The sequence below is a fragment of the Erinaceus europaeus genome, chromosome 8 (genome assembly GCF_950295315.1).
Source record: "Erinaceus europaeus chromosome 8, mEriEur2.1, whole genome shotgun sequence".
NCBI lineage: Eukaryota > Metazoa > Chordata > Mammalia > Eulipotyphla > Erinaceidae > Erinaceus > Erinaceus europaeus.
This window is the reverse complement of record NC_080169.1, coordinates 7,928,957-7,949,583: the sequence shown is the minus strand read 5'-3', so window position 1 is coordinate 7,949,583 and position 20,627 is coordinate 7,928,957. Positions and strand designations below refer to the sequence as shown.

The following is a 20,627-nucleotide window of genomic DNA, read 5'->3' as shown; positions in this document are numbered from 1 at the left end:
AGGTCTTGGTCTGCCCTTCCCTTTAGCAAAGTCAAGTCAAATTCCAACTTTTCCCAGAGAGGGGAGAAAAAGTCCCTCAACTGCTCTGCTCTATCTGCCCAGGAAATGGATCTCCAGAGAGACTTGCAAATTTCAACAGGTGCTCTCCACCCGGAGGGAGATCCCAGCCACTAGAGTATTTTTTTTTAAATTTATTTTCTCTTTGACCCAGTAGTTATTTAGTAGTGTACTGTTGAGCTTCCACATTTTGGGACTATTACTAATCTTTTTGTTGATTGTTAAGTGTTAGTTTAATTCCATTGTGGTCTGAGAAGAAGCTTGGGATGATTTCAGTGCTCTTGAATTTGCTGATGCTGTCTTGTGGCCTAACATATAGTCTATCCTTAAGAATGTGGGCTAGAGTATTTTTGGAAACTTTGAATAAGATCTGGAAACTCTGAATAAGAAAGAGGTCTCATCTTTTCAACAAGGGCTTCCCCAGTTTGGACCTAAGAACCTCTTGAGTAGCTTCCTGCATTGTCCTCTGCCTTTTTTCTTCTTTAATGTTGGATAAAAATAATGCATAGAGTCAGATAAATTGAGAAGGAAGGAGGAAGTAGGGAGAGACACACCTGCAGCCCTGTTGGCTGCTTAAGAAACTGCTCCCGCCTACAGGGGCAGGGGTGGGACAAGGGTTTGAAACTAGGTCCCTGTGGAGTGAGAAAGAGAATGTCAAGGCAATGTCAGCTAAGTGAGGCCAGATGGTGGTGCAACTTGTTAAGCAGACATGCTACAAAGTGTAAGTACCTGGGCTTGAGACCCCGGTCTCCACCTGCCAGGGGGAGTTTTTCAAGTGGTGAAGCCGTGGTTACAGGGGTCTCACTGTCTCTCTCCCTATCACCAACTTCCCAATGGATTTCTGGCTGTCTCTATCCAATAAAAAAAATAGAGGTACTAAAAGAAAACTGAAAAAAAAAATCAACCAAATTATAGAAAAGAGAAGATTTCCCAGATGACAGGAGGCCTTGAGAAATGTCCCCCGAGGGGCACATTATGTCCTGATGGGTCATAAAAATTCTAGGTCCTGAAGCTCTCCCCAGACACAGCTGTGTGGGAAAAGATACCAAGTAATGGAGGCAACCAGCCCTTCAGCCTGCATCCCCCGCCCGGTAGAAGCAGTCATCTCTCTTCCTTTAGAGCCCAAAGCTGCTTAAGCAACCGAGCTCATTCTATGGACCAGTCAGATCAAAACGTTCCTCCTTGATACTTCCCCAGGGGTGCTGAGTCATGACACCACTACAGGTCAGTGCTGAAGGGGAGCGAATGCCCTTGACGGAATCCTACTTGTATGACCTCCACCCCGAAGCCAGACACTGCTCACAGCTTGGAAACTATGATGCAGTTTCTGATGCTGAATCAACGAGAAATACAGAGAGAATGATGCTAGCTATTAGGTTGTCTCCCAGCCCTAGGATTTATTTTTTATGCATATATTTTTCCCCCTATTTTGTTAATATTTTTCGTCATGAGAGATGTGTTTAAAGAAAGAGAGAGAATAACTGCTAGGCAGTTACTTTCCCTTCCAGTGGGAGCCAGGCCCACCCAGCAGGGGCAAAGCTGTGTGATGTCGCCGCCTGGTGGACACGCAGTAGAATGCACCTTCCTGGACATCAGAGGCAACCCAAGGGCTCCCGTATTTCTCCTAATAGCCTCTTCATTTGCTCTTCCTGACATAGATGCCTTGAGAAAAACACCACAACACTGCTCAGCTCAGGCTGACGGGGGTGCCGGAGATTGACCCTAGATTCTTCCAACCACAGGCATGAGAGGCTTTGGTAGAAATCTTAACATAGCTTCTATATCCAAGGTCTTCTTTTAAATGCTGCATTTTTCTATGATTATATTTAGCTATTGAGAGAGAGAGAGAGAGAGAGAAGGATGCTAGCTACAAAGTTGCCTCCCAGCCCAAGAAAGTCTTTATTAAACATTTTCATTTTACTCCACTTTGTTCATATGTTGAGTGATGCACAAGAGGTTGAAGGGAAGAAAAGGGCAACTACTAGGCAGCCACTTCAGCCCAAGCTCCCCTTTTCATGCCTGTGCTATGATGTTGTACTTCATTGTTAGGTTTAGAAATGAGAACTAGAAATGCAGAGAGAAAGATACAGAGAAAGTGGGATGAGCAGGGGGTAGAGGTCATAATGGAGATGCAAAGAGAAGCAAGCACAACAACTTCACGCAGGGCTAAGCAAAAAAAAAAAAAAAAAAAAAAGTGAGCCCAGAACGCAGCTCAGCTCAGACTTAGAATGGAGAACTGGGGACTGAGCCTGAAGCCTTGGAACCTCAGGCTGGAAAGCCTCTCCATAACCATTATACTATCTCCCCAGCCCTCCTGGTTTCCTTTTTTCTTGAGCCCACAGATTGTTGATTCACACCAAGAATGGAGTGGCACTCACCCACCTCCTGGGACACCTGGGACCTTTGTGTCAAGGAGACAGGCAGCTCAGAGCCCTACTGGGTCCACAGCAGGAAGGCCAGGCATCCCCTGAAGCAAGGCTGCTTGTGTGACCTCTACCCTGACCCCAGGCCCTCTGCACTGCTTTGACACTTTGACAGACTTTCTGCTTGCTGGCCAATCACAAGCACCAGCCTTGATCTTCGTTCTACCAGATTAATCTCCAGCATCACCTGTGAAAGGGCCTGCACATGTGCTCTCCCCCTTTTTCTCTTTCTTCCTCCCCCCTTATTCTCTCTGTATTTTCCCTTTCTATTTCTTATTTTGTTCAACTTGAGAAGTGACCAGTTCTGTGTAATGGTGCAGCATAGCATTGAGCCTGGGAATTCAGCACCTCAGGCATGAGAGCCTCTTTGCCTAAGCACTCTGCTGGACCCCGTCCCCTTTCTGGCTGCTTACCACTAGGTGGACTGCTGAGGCTCTGTGCCAGCACTATGGTCCAGGGATACTGGTGGCCATTCCCCCCAACACTTTCATGTTTGTTCTTTTTGATTTGAAGTACACTGAGAATTTGAGAGGGGACGGTGATATAGAGAGGTAGAAAGAATGAGAGAACCCCACACGCCTGTTTAACCTCTCCTCCCCCTGCATGTGCAGAACACGAAAGCCTGGTCCTATGCATGGGTGTCCGGGTACTCAACCTGGTTCTTCACCACCCAGCACTGAACAGTTTCTCATAGCTCCTTTTTCCTGGAAGGGGGTTTGTACAGTGCAGGAGATTGAAAGGGACTGACCCATGGCACAGCTTCAGGACCTATCTCCCTGTGGCCACCCTACCAGGCCAGGCAACTGGGCTCCGCAGCCATGCAAGCCTGGTGCTCTACCCAGTGAACTCTGTCTCCTGCCTCTAGATACTGTGAACACTGTGGAGACACCCTGCCCCAAATGAACAATAGGGCTGATCATGGGGCAGTCCAGTGGGATCCAGGAAACATTAGAATTCAGTAAGTTCTTCTTGATTCTCTTAAATATGTAAATCTGTCCCTAAGTCTCCAGTCTCCAGAGCCCTGCCCCACAAGGGAAAGATAGAAACAGGCTGGGTGGGGTATGGATCCACCTGCCAACGCCCATGTCTAGCAGAGAAGCAACTAGAGTAGCCAGACCTTCCACCTTCAGCATCCCAGAAATTATGTTGGTTCATACTCCCAGAGGATATAAAGAATATTGATGTTTCTAATGTGTGGATAGGACATGGAAGTCTGGTGCTTAAACTGTGTGGAATTGTTATCTGCCACCTTACAATCTTAACCATTATTAAACCACTAATAAAAATATGTAAATCTTTCCCATCATAGTTATGATTGCTGGGACTGGGTGGTGGCACACCCAGCAGAGTGCACACTTTACTGTGCATAAGGACCTGGGTTCAAGCCCATGATACTCACCTGCAGGGGGAAGTTTCATGAGTAATGCAGCAGTACTGTAGGTGTCTCTCTCTCTCTCATTCTTCTGTATCTCCCTATCCCTCTCAATGTCTCTCTGTCCTATTAAATAAAATGGAGCAACAAGGAAAATTTTAAAATAATGAAATTAAATCCAGTCTTTAAAAAAAGCTGTGCTGGTTTGAAATCAAGAGTTTTGGTCAACAAACAAGAGTAGTCATTTAGAAGGCCTCCAGCCTAGGAAAAAACAGAGAGGAAAGAGAAGGAACAGGGAAGGGCAGAGCTAATCTCCTCACACGGACACTTGTGGAGTGGCAAGCAGAAATTCACTAAGGGCCTCTGCTGGTGCTCAGAGGACTCACTATTGTGAGAACAAATTTCCCAACACGAAGCAGAATTAGTGTCTTTTAAAATCCAAATAGGTCAGTTTACTTGTGGAGCATATCGTTTAATTTCCTTGGCAATGATTTCACAATTAACTAGAAAAATGCTATAAAAATGCTAGTCTTGATTCACCATGTTCTCATCAGGAGAACAACATGGAAAGACTCCCACCACACAGCCCCACCGCTAGGCCACCAAGGTGTAGATCTTCTCCCGAGTTTCCTGGTCAGTTCTATGTCCAACAGTGTCAGCACATTATAAATTCCCTGAGACTTGTTTGAAACTTCTATGACCTGTCCTAAAAAAATACGTCATGTACAAAGCAGAAGAATGTGTATTCTGCTGCTGTTGTATGGAATTCTCTGCAGATGATCTAGACAAACTAACCAGGAGAAAGGTGGTGTGTGTGTGTGTGTGTGTGTGTTGTAATACTGCTCTATAAATGCAGATACTAGAACATCATTGTCCTTTCAATAATTACCACATGAAACAAAAGCAGCAGTGCTATAATATAATAAAAATATAATTAGGTTTCCAAAGAACAGAAGTTCACATACGTACATATCCACAGACTTCACCGGAGAACCTCAGTGCTACTTACTTCTACTTCAGATGACATAAACTGTCCAAAGATATACAAACAATACAAATTTTTAACTTTTACAAAGGTGAAAATATAAAGTGAGGACTACTGATTTGCTTACAGACATTAATGTTGAATGCTGTCTGATGTGAAAGCCTAACAAGTGTCTTTGTATTTCATACAAACATTAGAATTACAATGAACAAAACTGATGCAATTCTAATCAATAGTCTTCAGCAAATAACCATAATAATGAGAAGTAATACGATCTTCAACTACTCTCCTAAGTATGGCCTGTATAATTTTATATTTACTAAAACTTTTTATTTTAGGGAGCAAAAATGACTTTGATGTTTCAGAAGAGGATAAATATTAAATCTTCAATCTCAACTTGTAAAGCTTAGTGCACCTTAGACATTTTTGCTAAATTGAAGCTATTTTTGGTTCATTGCCAACTTTAAAATTACTGTAAGACAATCTATGTAATTTAAAGTATCATTTTAATTTCAATTGTTCTATTTTTTTTTCTTTGTGTCTTTATAGCAAAGCAGTAAGGCAAGAAAGTTTCTTCTTTTCCAAACCAGATAGAAAATATCTGTCCATTTAAAAATCCAGAGATCAGAACCACTGCAAACCATTAAGGAAATTAAGGTGTCTGGTTTTCCCTTCTGTTTAAGCCACACGGAGTTCAGTAGTTTCACTGCCTACAGATGCTGAGTTTACATGCGTGCTGACTTAAATCACAGGACATCCATGTTGCCAGTTTTGCCTTTTCTTCAATTCTAGTTAGTGGACACTTTTCACTGTCACCTCTGGTAAACCTCAAGTCACAGTCAGAAGACAGTACACAAGGCTGAACTGGCAAGGCCCTGCCAGAAGGAAGTAACATGCTCAAACTCGAGTGTTTTCTGGTGTCAGTGTTGGGCCACCCTGCAGTGTTCAGGCACAAGGCATGACATGCCTGTAGGCACCTTCCATGCTCCAGAGACCTGGCTTTGCTACTGCCAGTGGAGTCATGCTCGGCTCTGAAGGCCCGTCAGGTGCCAGTTAGAGTCTCTCCTGCAGCTGCGACATTCTTGAGGCAGGGCCTTCTATCTATGTGAAAGAGAAACTTTACATGAGCTGGTCTGCTTCCAAACAGGACTTTGGAACAGGTTTTGCAGTGTACCACTGTTAGCACCATACACCAGCCTGAATTGAGGTAAACTCTCAGATAACTTTGAGTAGGAAATACAGTCACAGTTTTGAGTGAGTATTTATAGCAGAATCCTCTCTGATCCTTAATATAAATTGCTAGAAGAATCATTTGATCCCAAGTACATATCAAAGCTGGTACACTGTTAAGACTACATATATAATCGTTCAGCAGAAGAAACAGAGCAAAGCATCACTGTTTAAAATTCGAACTGCATTACTATTGGGTTGAAGGAGTCTAGGACGTTGATAAGATCCACTGAGACAATATCATTCCCATTATCAATTGTCATTCCCATTATCAACTGGAAATAGCCAGAATTATCATTTTTGGTGAGTCTCTTCAAGTTTACCTTACCCACGACCCAGACAATATCTAGCTCTGAGGTGAACTAGCTCTGTCTGTAGCCTGCTAGTTGTTCTGTTTGACAGAACAGTGAGTAGATGCTTTCTTCTCCATTTTAATGGATGCAGACACACTTTTCCAAAACCTGGACTATTTATAAAAACACATAAGAGATAACCAGACACATCAGGTGATTTTCTATTTTAACTCCTATAAGCTCAGAGTGAGAAATGTGTGGATGAGAAGCTAAGATTGAAAACTTTTCCAAACGCTCCTCCCCTCCTTTTTACCCTTACTTAACATGGAGAAGGAATAATCTCAGGTGGGACTAATTGTTGGGGGAGCACTATAACAAAAGGATTTTCTCAAAGGAGTGTTAGTCCTTCTTCCCAGTGATGCTGTAATCTTGTGAGTGAGCAATACTGAAACAGCCTCTGGGGAGAGCGGGCATTGCTGGGCAGGAAGAAACTGAACAGAGACCCGTGCTTACTGCTCAGGAAGTTTACTGCTCCCTGTGACCAATGTTCTTCAAAAATACCCATCAGTAGTATTTCAATCTGATTCTGTTGAGATTCAGAAGAAGGATTCACTTTGCCTCGCAGCCTATGGGAACGCTTTTTTTCAGAAAAAGTCCAGGGTTTGTACTCAACCTAAAGCTTCAGCTGAGCATTGCAGACCCCTCAGGACACTGGAGTCACACTCCCTCTCTCTGAATCTACACCGAGCGGCCCTGCCCCAGAGGCACAGTGAAGCCGCCTGTCCCAGCCGCTCAGGGGATGAGCTCTTGCAGTTCCCTGTCGCTCAGCTCGTTCACGCCCATGATCTTGTCTAACTGCTCCATGTAGCGGTCGTAGTCCTGCAGGAAGTGAGGGACCCTCGTGTTCTCAGTCGCCGCCAATCCTTTCAGCCGATCCACATCTTCGTAAGAGACCTTCAAGGACGAAAGGCGAGTTCGTTAGAGGACGCGACCGCGGGGTGCACAGAGGGCCGCTGACCACAGCCCCGCAGCTGTCCTGCCCCCTCTGCCTCCCGAAGGCCAGTGCTCCTGGGGCCGGCAAAGCCCGAGTGCGGGACTGGCTTTCACGTCGGCTTCTTCCCGCTACTGTGAAGACAGCAGAATAGACACCTGCCTGCTCGCACCGTGACCACACTGAACACAGACCCAGAGTCAGCTTCTGACTTAGTTGTCTACTTTAGACCTACTCTGTGCGCAGAGACTAGACAACTAGATTTACAGCTATACACCTGAGCGTATCTCCTGGTGTGGGGGGGTAAGGTAACATAATGGTTACACCAACAGACTCTCATGCCTGAGGCTCTGAGGTCCCAGGTTCAAACCCCGCCCCCCAACCACCACCATAAGCCACAGCTGAACAGCGCTCTGGTGAAAACAGAGACAAGACAAACAAAGAACAACTCTCCTGACTACATCTATCTATCTATCTATCTATCTATCTATCTATAAACTGAAAAGATAAACACCATAGTATTAAATTGAAAAATTGAGGATAATAATGCAATGTAACTCTGTTTCTATTTAGTTTCAGAGATACAGTATGTTTTGTGCTAAATTTTCTTGCTTTTATTGGTATTTTGAATTTTTAAAAAATATCTTTATTTATTTATTCGATAGAAACAGCCAGAAATCGAGAGGGAAGGGGGTGATAGAGAGGGAGAGACAGAGACACCTGCAGCTCTGCTTCACCACTCACAAAGCCTCCCCGCTGCGGGTAGGGACCAGGGGTTTGAACCCGGGTCCTTGCGCACTGTAGTGTGTGCGCTTAACCAGGTGCGCCACCGCCTGGCCCCACTATCATTGAATTCTTGATTGACAATTTTCTTGGTTTAGTAGAAAGGTTCTAAGTAAAGAAATCAGTCACATTATTCCAGTGTGCTATGAATCCCTTTTTATTTTTATTTTTTGGTTATCAACAAAAATATTTATTTTGTGATAAAGAGGCTTCTCAGTAGTAGGGCAGCAGACCTGCATGTGTAAGGCCCTAGGTCCCACTCCCAGTACCACACAGAGCAGAGCTGAGAAGTGGTCTGCTACCATCTCTGTCACATCCTCTCTCATAAAATAAGAAAACAAGGGAGTCGGGCTGTAGCGCAGTGGGTTAAGCGCAGGTGGCGCAAAGCACAAGGACCGGAGTAAGGATCCAGGTTCAAGCCCCGGCTCCCCACCTGCAGGAGAGTTGCTTCACAAGCGGTGAAGCAGGTCTGCAGGTGTCTGTCTTTCTCTCCCCCTCTCTGTCTTCCCCTCCTCTCTCCATTTCTCTCTGTCCTATCCAACAACAACAACAACAACAATAACTACAACAATAAAACAACAAGGGCAACAAAAGGGAATAAATAAATAAATAATAAATTTAAAAAAATAAGAAAACAAAACAAAACATGTTTAGAATATTCTCTATTTCACTGGGTATTTACACCACCACTAAATATAATGAAAATAGGTGGTGTATTGCACCAAAGTAAAAAACTCTGAGGTGGGGGTTCAGGTCCCGGAACATGATGGCAGAGGAGGACCTGGTGGGGGCTGAACTGTTGTGTGGAAAACTGGGAAATGTTACGCATGTGCAAACGACTGTATTTCATTTTACTGTTGACTGACTGTAAATCAATGGGTTTATTGCAGATGCTGGTATGGTTCTATAGTTTTTAGATCATTCTGAGATCATTACAGATCAGAATCAACACACTGACACTGGACAAGATAAATTATGTAGCTGTAAGAGAAGAGAGACACAACTATGGAATGGGAAGAGAAACGCAAGGGTTAAACCGGACACATATTATTTGATTATTGAAGAAGCCCGGGAGTACAGCACCCCAGTATCCAGAAGTACACCCACTGCTTCTTGATCATGTTATTTTATTATTATTATTATTTAAAAACCATTAGCCACCAAAATAAATCAAGGCTTCCTTGAAAAATTATATCTGATTTAAGTAGGAAAATATCAATGAGGGGGTTGGGCAGTGGCGCAGTGGGTTAAGCACATGTGGCACAAAGCACAAGGACCGGCGTAAGGATCCCGGTTCGAGTCCCTGGCTCCCCACCTGCAGGGGAGTTGCCTCACAGGCGGTGAAGCAGGTCTGCAGGTGTCTGTCTTTCTCTCCCCCTCTCTGTCTTCCCCTCCTCTCTCCATTTCTCTCTGTCCTATCCAACAATGAACGTCAACAATGGCAATAATAATAACTACAACGAGGCTACAACAACAAAGGCAACAAAAGGGGGAAAAAATGGCCCCCAGGAGTGGTGGATTCATGGTGCAGGCACCGAGCCCAGCAATAACCCTGGAGGGAAAAAAAAAAAAAAAAGGAAAATATCAACGAGCCCAAAACATTTTTATTTTCCCAGAAATGTGAAGTCTTTTAAAACAGCAGCAGCCCCTCAGAAGGGTTGGATTTTTAAAAAATCCCATATTCATTCTGCAAAAAGAGTGAAATGCAACAGAATTCTAAGATCTGTGCCCCCTCCCTCCCCACTTCCCTCCCAGCAGTTAGTGCTGGAGCTTGGTGCCTGCCTTGGGAATCCACCACTCCCGGCACTTCTTTCTCCCTTTCTTTCCTCAATAGAGACAAGGAGAAATAGAGAAGAAGAAAGGGGCACCGTCAGCACTGCTCTGTCGCTAGCTAGCGAAGTTCACCCCACCCCCACTCCTGCGAGACGAAATGCTTGAACCCGGGTCCCTGTGCGTGCGGACATGTGCAGTCCACCAAGTGTCCACCACCCACCGCCTAAGATCTGTCTTTTGCTACTAGCAGTGCTGCGACTGATTTGAGTAAAGATCATCGACAGATGAGCACCACTCCTTGAATGGCTGCGAGTGAACATCAGTCTGTCTACAGGTCTAACGTCACAGCTCGTGTATTCATCCAGCGGGGAAAGCTGCCTGGGTCACTTGCTAGCTGAGGACACAAAGCGACAGTAAGTGATGGCTAATACAGGGCAGTAGGGAACAAACTGCATACATAGCTTTTTTTTTTTTTTTTTTTTTGCTGGGAGATTAATGTTTCACACCCAAGAGTAAATACCATGGTTTGTACACACATAACATTTCCCAGTTTTCCACATAACAATACAACCCTCCCAGCAGGTCCTCTGCCATCACGTTCCAGGCCCGTTCCGCCCGCACCCACCCCAGAGCCTTTGACTTTGGTGCAGTGCACCGACCCCAGTGCAAGTTATGCCTAGTGTTTCCTCTTCTGACCTTGTTTGTCAGCTTCTGCCTGTGAGTGAGAGCGTCCCCCGTTCCCCCCTGTCTCTCACATACAGAGCATTCTGAGCGCCCAGGTGTCTACCTGTATCTAAGCGCAGGGAGTCACCTCATAACCTAGTTGTGCGAATCCTCAAGACAAGGATGCTGGACCCTGAAATGTTTTGGTGAACCAAAAGACTGAGACAAGGTCGGCTGTGAGCGATTAAAATCTGATATAGAAAATAAGTATCAAGTGTTAAAACCAAATGCAAGGAGTATATCTTGATAGGATCCATGGTCACGAAAAGAAAAGAAAAGAAAAGAAAAGAAAAGAAAAGAAAAGAAAAGAAAAGAGGAGTTATGAAGAAGTAGCGGGGGGCTGGGTGGTGGTGCACCTGGCCGAGTGCACAAGCTATAGTGCGCAAGGCCCCAGGTTCCAGCCCTTGGGCCCCACCTGCAGGAGGAAAGCTTTGTGAGTGGTGAAACAGCGTTGCAGGTGTCTCTCTGTCTCTCTCCCTCTCTATCACCCCCTTCCCTATCGATTTCTGGCTGTCTCTATCCAATAACTAGATAAAGATGATAATAATAAAAAAAAAGACATATTGGGGCAGGGAGATAGCATATTGCTTATATAAAAAACTTGAAGGTCCCGGGGGTCGGGCGGTAGCACAGCGGGTTAAATGCACATGGCGCAAAGCGCAAGGACTGGCGTAAGGATCTTGGTTTGAGCCCCCGGCTCCCCATCTGCAGGGGAGTCACTTCCCAGGCGGTGAAGCAGGTCTGCAGGTGTCTATCTTTGTCTCTCCCTCTCTGTCTTCCCCTCCTCTCTCCATTTCTCTCTGTCCTATCCAACAACAACGACATCAATAACAACAACAATAATAACCACAACAACGGTAAAAAAAACGAGGGCAACAAAAGGGAAGAGATTTAAAAATTTAAAGAAAAGACAAGACTTCGAGGTCCCAAGTTCAACTCTCAGAGCTACCACAGCCGGTGAGAAAACAAACACAGCAAGTGAAGACATACTGGATATAAGGATATGATCACGGAAATGTTAAGTGAATTGCTTTTTTAGATATTATACTGAATCAGTGATCAATTTATTAAGAAAATTATATGGCCATGTCATAAAATATCTTTATTTGGGGGAGATACACACTGACACATGTCGGGACGGGGCTGTGTCTACAGCACAGGGGTCTCATCTGATCTCAGAGACTTCAGCAAAGTCGAGTCTGGTTAGCGCTTAGACGGAAGCAAAAGGTGTATTTAAAGTAAATGTTATGAGGGGCCTATCAGTGATATGCCCAGCTGAGCACTCACACTGCCATGTACAAGGACCCCGGTTCATGGCCCGCTCCCCATCTACAGGGAGGACGCTTCACAAGTGGTGAAGTAGGTCTGCAGGTGTCTATCATTCTCCCGCTCTATCTCCTCCCTCTCTCAATTTATCTCTGTCCTATCAAATACAAATAGAAAGAATAAAACAATAAGGCTACTGGGAGCAGCAGATTCATAGTGTGGTTAACCCTAGTGGCAACAAACAAACAAAGGTTACTACACAGATAATATAAGCGGAGCCTCAGCTCTACTCAGTTGCGGAATTAGCCTGCGGGAAGCTGACTTGGCGTGTGCAGGTGCCACTAGTGCGGTGCTGGCTTCACTCACCTTCCCCAGAGCCGTCAGCAGGTGAAAGTCGATGCTCTGTCGGTACCGCAGGATCTGCAGGATGCCATCCAAGTACACCTGGTCTTTGCTGAAACATCCTGGCGGGAACAGAACAGTCATTTCTGTCCACAGTTAAAAACAACAACAACTAAGCGTGTGGCAGAGAAAACAGTGGTAAAACAAAGATACTCTCAGGCCTGAGGCTCCAAAGTCTCAAGTTCAATCCCACTCACCACCATAAGTCAGAGCTGAGCAGTGCTTTGGTAGGGAAAAAAAATTACTAAGTAATTAAACACAAATTCATTTCATTTCTCTTACAAGAAATTATCAGACCTGCAAAACATTACAGAGGGGCTAGGTGGTGGTGCACCTGGTTGAGTGCACATATTACAAGGCACAAGGACCCAAGTTTGAGCACCTGGCCCTCAACTGCAGGGGGAAAGCTTTGCAAGTGGTGAAGCAGGGCTGCAGGTGCTTCTCCATCTCTCTTCCTATCTTCCCCGCCCTCTTGAGTTCTGTCTCTATCGAATGAATAAATAAAGATAAAAATAAAGCATTACAAATAATGAGGATAGGAAACCCACAGCCAACATCATATTCAACGGAGAGAATCTGAAAGTTCTCCCTCTCTTGTGGGGGTCTGGGAGGTGTGCAGTGGCTAGGGCACTGGGTTCTCGAGCAGGAGGTCCCGAGTCCAGTCCCCAGCAAGACTTGTACCAGAGTGACGTCTGGTTCTGTCTCTCTCCCCCTGTCTTTCTCATTAATAAATAAAGTCTTTTTAAAAATTTTTTAAAAATTCCCCTCTCTGGTCAGGTACAAGGCAGGGCTGTCCGCTCTCACCATTACTATTCAACACAGTACTGGAGATCCTACCACAGCAATCAGGCATGAGAATTCAGGAGATTCAGATGGGGAAAGTTAAGCTGCCACTATTTTCTTTTCTTTTTTTTTTTTTGCCTCCAGGGTTATTGCTGGAACTCGGTGCCTGCACCACAAATCCACTGCTCCTGGAGACCATTTTTCCCCCTTTTGTTGCCCTTGTTGTTTTATCATTGTTGTGGTTATTATTATTGTTGTTGTTGCTGTCGTTGGATAGGACAGAGAGAAATAGAGAGACAAGGGGAGACAGAAAGGGGGAGAGAAAGACACCTGCAGACCTGCTTCACTGCCTGTGAAGCGACTCCCCTGCAGGTGGAGAGTCGGGGGCTTGAACCGGGATCCTTACGCAGGTCTTTGCACTTGGCACCACGTGCGCTTAAGCCGCTGCGCCACCGCCCGACTCCCAGCTGTCACTATTTTCAAGTGATATGATTGTATACATAGAAAAAGCCTAAAGAATAAAGTAATAAATCCCTGGAAGTTATTGAACAATATAGTAAGTGGCAGGCTACAAAGTCAGTACACAAAAAATTTGTGGGGGGCCAGGTGATGGCAGACCCAGTTAAGGGCACACAGTACTATGCGCAAGAATCTGGGTTCAAGTACCCGATCCCCACCTACAGCAGGAATGCTTCACAAGGGGTGAAGCAGGTTTGCAGGTATCTATATTTCTCTCTCCCTCTTTATCTCCCTTCCCCTCTCAATTTTTCTGTCCTATCCAATAAAATGGAGGGAAAAAAAAAGGCTGCCAGGAGGGGTTCACCAAAGCCTCAGTGATAACTCTGGAGGAAAAAAAAACCAGTGGCATTTCTCTATGCAAATACTAAATTAGAAGAAGACATCCAGAAATCAATTACTTTTACTACATCAGCAAAACCAATACAATATTTAGGAATAAAGTTAATAAAGGAAATGAAAGACTCACACATTGAAAACTATGACTCACTCTTCAAGTGAACAAAGAGAGAGACAAGATTCCACACTCTTAGATAGGAAGAATTAACATCAAAAATGACCATCCTACCCAGAGCCATATACAGATTTAATGTAACCCCCATGAAGAAACCACCAAATTACTTTAAAGGAATAGAACAGAAGCTACAAAAATTTATCTGGAACCAAAAAGTTCCTAGAATTGCCAAAGCAATTTGAGAAAAAAAAAGAACAAGACAGCTTGGATTACAGTGGGTGTATTGCTCCAAAGTAAAAAGAGTTTGGGGTGGGTGGGGAGGGTTCAGGTCCTGGAGCATGATGGCAGAGGAGGATCCAGTGGGGGTTGAATTGTTATATGGAAAACTGGGAAATGTTTCACATGTACAAACTATTGTACTTTACTGTCAACTATAAACCATTAATCCCCCAGTATCTAAATTAAAAAAATAAAAGGAACAAGACTGGAGACATCACATTTCCTGACCTCAAACTGTACTACAGAGCTACTATAATCAAAACTGCCTGGCACTGGAACAAAAATAGTCATACAGACCAGTGGAATAGAATTGAAAGCCCCAAAATAAACCCTCATAGCTAGGGACAACTTCAGAAATTCTTTATTTAATAAAGCATACACCCCACCCCATGAAAAATAACTACAGATGATTTTGATATGATGTCTCCCAATAAAAACAAGAGTTTTTTTAATATTTATTTTATTTATTTATTCCCTTTTGTTGCCCTTGTTGTTTTATTGTTGTAGTTATTATTGTTGTTGTCGTTGTTGGATAGGACAGAGAGAAATGGAGAGAGAAGGGGAAGACAGAGAGGAGGAGAGAAAGATAGACACCTGCAGACCTGCTTCACCACCTGTGAAGGGACTCCCCTGCAGGTGGGGAGCCGGGGTTCGAACCGGGATCCTTATGCCGGTCCTTGTACTTTGCGCCACCTGTGCTTAACCCGCTGCGCTACAGCCCGACTCCCAAAAACAAGAGTTTTAACTAGAAGTCAAGGGTGAGGAAGGTAGCAAGATAGTTTTGCAAAAACACTTTCATGCCTGAGGCTCCAAGGTCTCAAGTTTAAATTCCAGAAATACCATAAGACAGAAGTGAGCAGTGTTCTGCAAAAAACAGAACAAACAAAATATCTCAATGACAAATATGTGGTTTAGAAAAAAATAAAATATATGAAGAGGACATGAAAGGTAGGGACAGCTCATGACATTTAATAAGCACATGTCACAGTGCTCAAGGACCAAGTCTGAGCCCCTGTCCTCACCTGCAAGGGCAGAGCTTTGCGAGTGGTGAAGCAGGGCTGCAGGTGTCTGTCTCTCTCCCTATATCTCCCTCTCCTCTCAATTTCTGGCTGTCTCTATCCAATAAATAAAGATTATATATATATAAAGATTTTATTTATTTATTGAGAAAGATAGGAGAGAGAGAGAGAGAAAGAACCAGACATCTAGTTGGGTGGTAGCGCAGTGGGTTAAGCGCACATAGAGCAAAGAACCAGACATCACTCTGATACATGTGCTGCCAGGGATTGAACCCAGGACCTCATGCTTGAGAGTCTAGTGCCTTAGACACTGCACCACCTCCCGGACCATATATATATATTTTAATTTTTTAATTGGGGAATTAATGTTTTACATTCAACAGTAAATACAATAGTTTGTACATGCATAACATTTCCCAGTTTTCCATATAACAATACAACCCCCACTAGGTCCTCTGTCATCCTTCTTGGATCTGTATTCTCCCCACTATATTTTTTTAAAGAATGCTTCAGATCTCTATCTGAATGACAAAGCTTGGCACAAGAGCAGTGAAATCATTCACGCACAAGGCCCAGACTCCATATACGCACAAATTATGATTCACTCACAAAGAAAACCTCTATTTTTCTAGAAAATAGAACTTATGTATGTATATATATTTCTTTATTGGGGGATTAATGGTTACAGTCGACAGTAAAATACAGTAGTTTGTACATGTGTACCATTTCTCAGTTTTCCACATCACAATTCAGCCCCCACTAGGTCCTGCTCTGCCATCATGTTCCAGGACCTGAACCCCCCTCCTATCCCTATAGCCTTTTACTTTGGTGCAGTGCACCAGAATTTAGCATTTATATTATATTGTATTTACATGATATAATAGTTGTATTATAGAGCTTGGGCAAATGAAATTTTGATCTACTAAATGTACTAATCATGTATTAAGAAAGTGTCATCACTTTTGTTCGGTATGCTGTCATTGGTTAGAGATGCATATGGGTAGCAGGGTGTAGAAAATGCTTATAAATAATGTAAGAAACGTGAGGACATGCAAAATGTACCCTTGGGACAACTGTCCTGTAAATCAACATTTCCTCAACATAACGATGCTGAGATTGAAAATAAAATAAACTAGGAAAATAGAAACTTGAAAAAATAGATGGACCATAGAAATATTTGATAGTCAAGACCTGGTAATGTATTATGAGGCTGTGACATATTAACCACTCATATACCCTTGACAATGTCAACAAGTCTCAGAGTGATGAGCTTCCACAGGGTGTCAAGAGGAGCATGAAAACTGCATCTGTGAAAAAGCAAGCCCTAGACTCAACTCAGGTAAGTGGGTCTGGGAAGGATCGGGAAATGACAGACGCAGTCTGCCGACCTGAAGCTGAGCTGGGAGGCCGCTTTATATACACGGAAGGCAGGGGCAACGTGCCTTGCTTAGTGTTTTGTTTGGTGTTTTGTTTTTTTAAAATTTATTATTGGATAGAGACAGAGAGAAACTGAGAGGGGGAGAGACAAGAGACACCTGCAGCTCTACTTCACCACTCATGAAGCTTTCCCCATGCAGGTGGGGACCAGGGGCTTAAACCCGGGTCCTTGCGCACTGTAGTGTGTGCGCTTAACCAGGTACGTCACTGCCTGGCCCCTTCTTGCATGGTGTTGACTCAAGACACCATGCTTTCATAAAACTACATCACAGGCAGGAAATGCTAATGCACACTAGACTCAGGGCTTAATTCTCACAGATTTCATTATTTCCAACCTTCAAAGAGCTTAATGTTAGAAAAATTACTGATAGACTGAACTGACAGCCTTGGCACTCCCTCTGTGTTGCCAGGGTCAAAACCCAGATTTTGGGCAGGATAAGGCAGGACTTCACCTACTTAGATGCCCATCAGGCCCAGGACCAAAAGTTTTCAAAATAATAAGGGTGGAAACTGTTAACAGATGTGGTTTGGTCTCAAGTAACAAAAGCCTGATTTTTCTTTTTTCTTTCTTTCTTTTAATATTTATTTATTCCCTTTTGTTGCCCTTGTTGTTATTCTTGTTGTCGTTGTTGGATAGGACAGAGAGAAATGGAGAGAGGAGGGGAAGACAGAGGGGGAGAGAAAGACACCTGCAGACCTGCTTCACCGCCTGTGAAGCAACTCCCTGCAGGTGGGGAGCAGGGGGCTCCAACCGGGATCTTTATGCCAGTTCTTGCGCTTCGTGCCACGTGCGCTTAACCCTCAGTGCTACTGCCTGACTTCCCTAATTTTTCATAAGTGAGTGAATTGATTGACTGGTGAATGAAAATGCTACCGACGTGACACTGGTCACCCAGCAAGTCAGAAAGCCGACAGCCCGGGGACACTCACCGGGCTGAGCAGTGTCGGTCCATCCCCGTTTGGCTCGCACACAGTAATCCCATCTTGTGTTGGGGTCCTTGACAAATTTTCCGATATCGCGGAAGAGTTCGCAAAAAGACATGTGGCTGGCCTGATGGACAGTGTAGTACAGGAGGGCAGCTCGCCACAAGAAAGGGTCTTTCCTAAACAGGACGCTGTGAATACTTGCCAGTCCTTCCTCTGTGGGGTTGTTTGGCTTTAGCTCATGTTTTTTACGGCCAGACCAACTGTTCCATGGCTGCTGGAGGTTATTTATACCTCGGAAATAATGTGTGCCTTTGAAGGGAAAGAAAAGGAACATTAAAGAAATGCCGGGGGCCGGGCGGTAGCACAGTGGCTTAAGTGCACATGGCACAAAGCGCAAGGACCAGAGTAAGGATCCTGGCTCAAGTTCTGGCTTCCCACCTGTAGGGGGATTGCTTCACAAGCGGTGAACTTATCATTGTTGCTGTTATTATTATTGCTATTGCTGTCGTTGCTGTTGGATAGGACAGAGGAAATAGAGAGAGGAGGGGAAGACAGAGGGGGGAGAGAAAGACACCTGCAGACCTGCTTCAATGCTTGTGAAGGTTTCCCCTTGCAGGTAGGGAGTAGGGGTTCGAACCTGGATCCTTGAGTGGGTCCTTGCACTTAATACTATCTGTGCTTAACTGGGTGCACCACCACCCAGATCCCCTTAAAGATCTTCTATTTTGAAGGAACTCACTACCCTTACAAGCATCATGTCTCAGAAAAAGTTTATATATTTTTCCTATATGCACCTCGCAGAGCATACATATTACTACACACAAAACCCCCCGTTTAAGCCCCCAGTCCCCACCTTCAGGGAGAAAGCTTCAAACACTCTGTAAAACAGGGCTGACAATGTCTTTCTCTCCTTTATCTATCTCTCTCTCTCTCTCTCCTCAATTTCTCTCTGTCTTATCAAGTCAAATAAAAGGAAGAAAGAAAACAACAGAAATTAAGAGAAAAGTCTAATTTTTGGTGTCACAGATGGAGAACGGTAGCTTCTACCTATTTCATGTCTCAGCATTCCCTCCAGCCAATGCTCACGGGCAGTGGAAACATTAATGGTCAACGTCGGACATCCATTGACTACTGTCATGGAAGCTCGAGAAAGCAGGTCCTCGGTGAGATGAACCACGATCTTAGGGGCAAGAGGAAAACACGGGCGTAAACAGCAGCTTTCACAGAGAGAGCGTGCGAATCAGTAGACACCTCTTCTTTTGCTCACTGCTACTACGAGCACCCCATCAGCAATAAATGTAGTTAGTGTCAATCACATCTGCATTCTAATGTGACCATTCCTGGAATTGGGAACCTTTTCCTGGATTGAGGGGCGTGCAGGTGGCTGTGCTGAGGAAGCTGTATCTGCACTGTGCCCTTAAATATAATCCCCTGGGGAAAAGCAGCTGGAGAGGGATACAAGAGCTAGAATCCTGTTCACTGCCAGGCCAAGGGTTATTGTGAGATCTAAATTTGAACTCTAAATTAAAGAGAGGCTACGGGGACAAATCTGCTCAATAATTTTCATAAAACAATTCACATAATTCCATAAGCTATACAGGTATGACGGTAAGAAAAAAAAAGACCAGCCGGGCAGTGGCTCACCAGTTAAGTGCACATTGTACTAAGCTGAGGACCCACGCAAGGACCTGGGTTCGAGCCCTCACTCCCCACCTGCAGGGGGTCACTTCATAAGCAGTGAAGCAGGTCTGCAGGTGTCTCTTTCTCTCTCCCTATCTCCCTCTCCTCTCTCATTTTTTTCTCTGTCCTATTCAATAAAATGGAAATAAATGGACACCAGGAGCAGTGGATTTGTAGTGCTGGCACCGAGCCCCAGCCATAACCCTGGAGAAAGAGGGAGAGGGAGAGAGAGAGAGAGAGAGAACACAATTCAGTGTAACAAACTTAGATTTATAGTACTTAATATGAAAAAGTTAGGTGAACAATTTAATGGGTGAAACAGAATTGGAAAAACAAAAAACTGATAAAAAAAAAAAAAAAAACAACCAAAAACCATGGCACTGACTGAGCATGAACATGCCAGAGTTACACCCTCCGTGGTCACTCATACCTCACCCAGGCAGCCTTCTTTCAGCATGTACCTCCTAACATGACTCCAGATTCGAGTTTTAGACAGCAGGCTACCACCAGTGGCCTGTTCAAACTTTTCGTAACTTCCGTATTTCTGTAAAGTCAGTTCCATGATGTTGATGGACTATAAAAGAAACAGAGGGCGTGAGACTCAATAGCCTCCTATTGCTTTGAGATCAGCAATAAAGTTACTTACTTTCCTACTTATCGTGGCCCCTTTGGAGTTTATTGGTTTTCAGATTCAATTATAACTGAAGTAGCATAGCCTTCTCACCCTAAATAGTTTTCACTTTTTTTCCCCCCAAATACCCCTGTGCTTACAAATAAACACTCTCTGATTTTTATGTTTGTTTCTCCCTGAGACTCTGCAGGACAAAAGGGTTCAATGTGGTATATTCTGTCAGCAGCTGAGGTTAAGCAGCTCTGGCTTCTTGATCTCTCACTAGGCATTTTAGCAGGAGAATTCAGAGTGGAGAGTATGTTCCTGCTCTAGTCATTAGATTAGAATTAACCACTGGAATGTATGTAATTTGTTTTTTCTTAATATATTTTTAAAATATTTATTTATTCATTTCCCCTTTTTGTTGCCCTTGTTTTATTGTTGTAGTTACTGATTTCATTGTTGTTGGATAGGACAGAGAGAAATGGAGAGAGGAGGAGAAGACAGAGAGAGGGAGAGATAGACAGACCTGCTTCACCGCCTGTGAAGCGACTCCCCTGCAGGTGGGGAGCCGGGGGCTTGAACTGGGATCCTCACGCTGGTCCTTGTGCTTTGCGCCACCTG

General features: G+C 44.3%; 1 protein-coding gene across 2 annotated transcripts in view; it reads right to left on the bottom strand.

Annotated features, from left to right (window-relative positions):
* Positions 1 to 4,760: 4,760 nt before the first annotated feature.
* Positions 4,761 to 20,627, bottom strand: part of MATCAP2 (microtubule associated tyrosine carboxypeptidase 2) — a 30,037-nt gene continuing 14,170 nt past the window's right edge. For both annotated transcript variants that reach the window (XM_060195873.1, XM_060195874.1), the window contains exons 3-7: positions 19,824 to 19,967; positions 18,761 to 18,893; positions 17,717 to 18,022; positions 12,263 to 12,360; positions 4,761 to 7,314 (exon numbers count right to left, since the gene is read on the bottom strand). In XM_060195873.1, the coding sequence (XP_060051856.1) occupies positions 7,153 to 7,314; positions 12,263 to 12,360; positions 17,717 to 18,022; positions 18,761 to 18,893; positions 19,824 to 19,967 (843 nt within the window). In that variant the 3' untranslated portion in view covers positions 4,761 to 7,152. The remainder of the gene's footprint in view (positions 7,315 to 12,262; positions 12,361 to 17,716; positions 18,023 to 18,760; positions 18,894 to 19,823; positions 19,968 to 20,627) is intronic.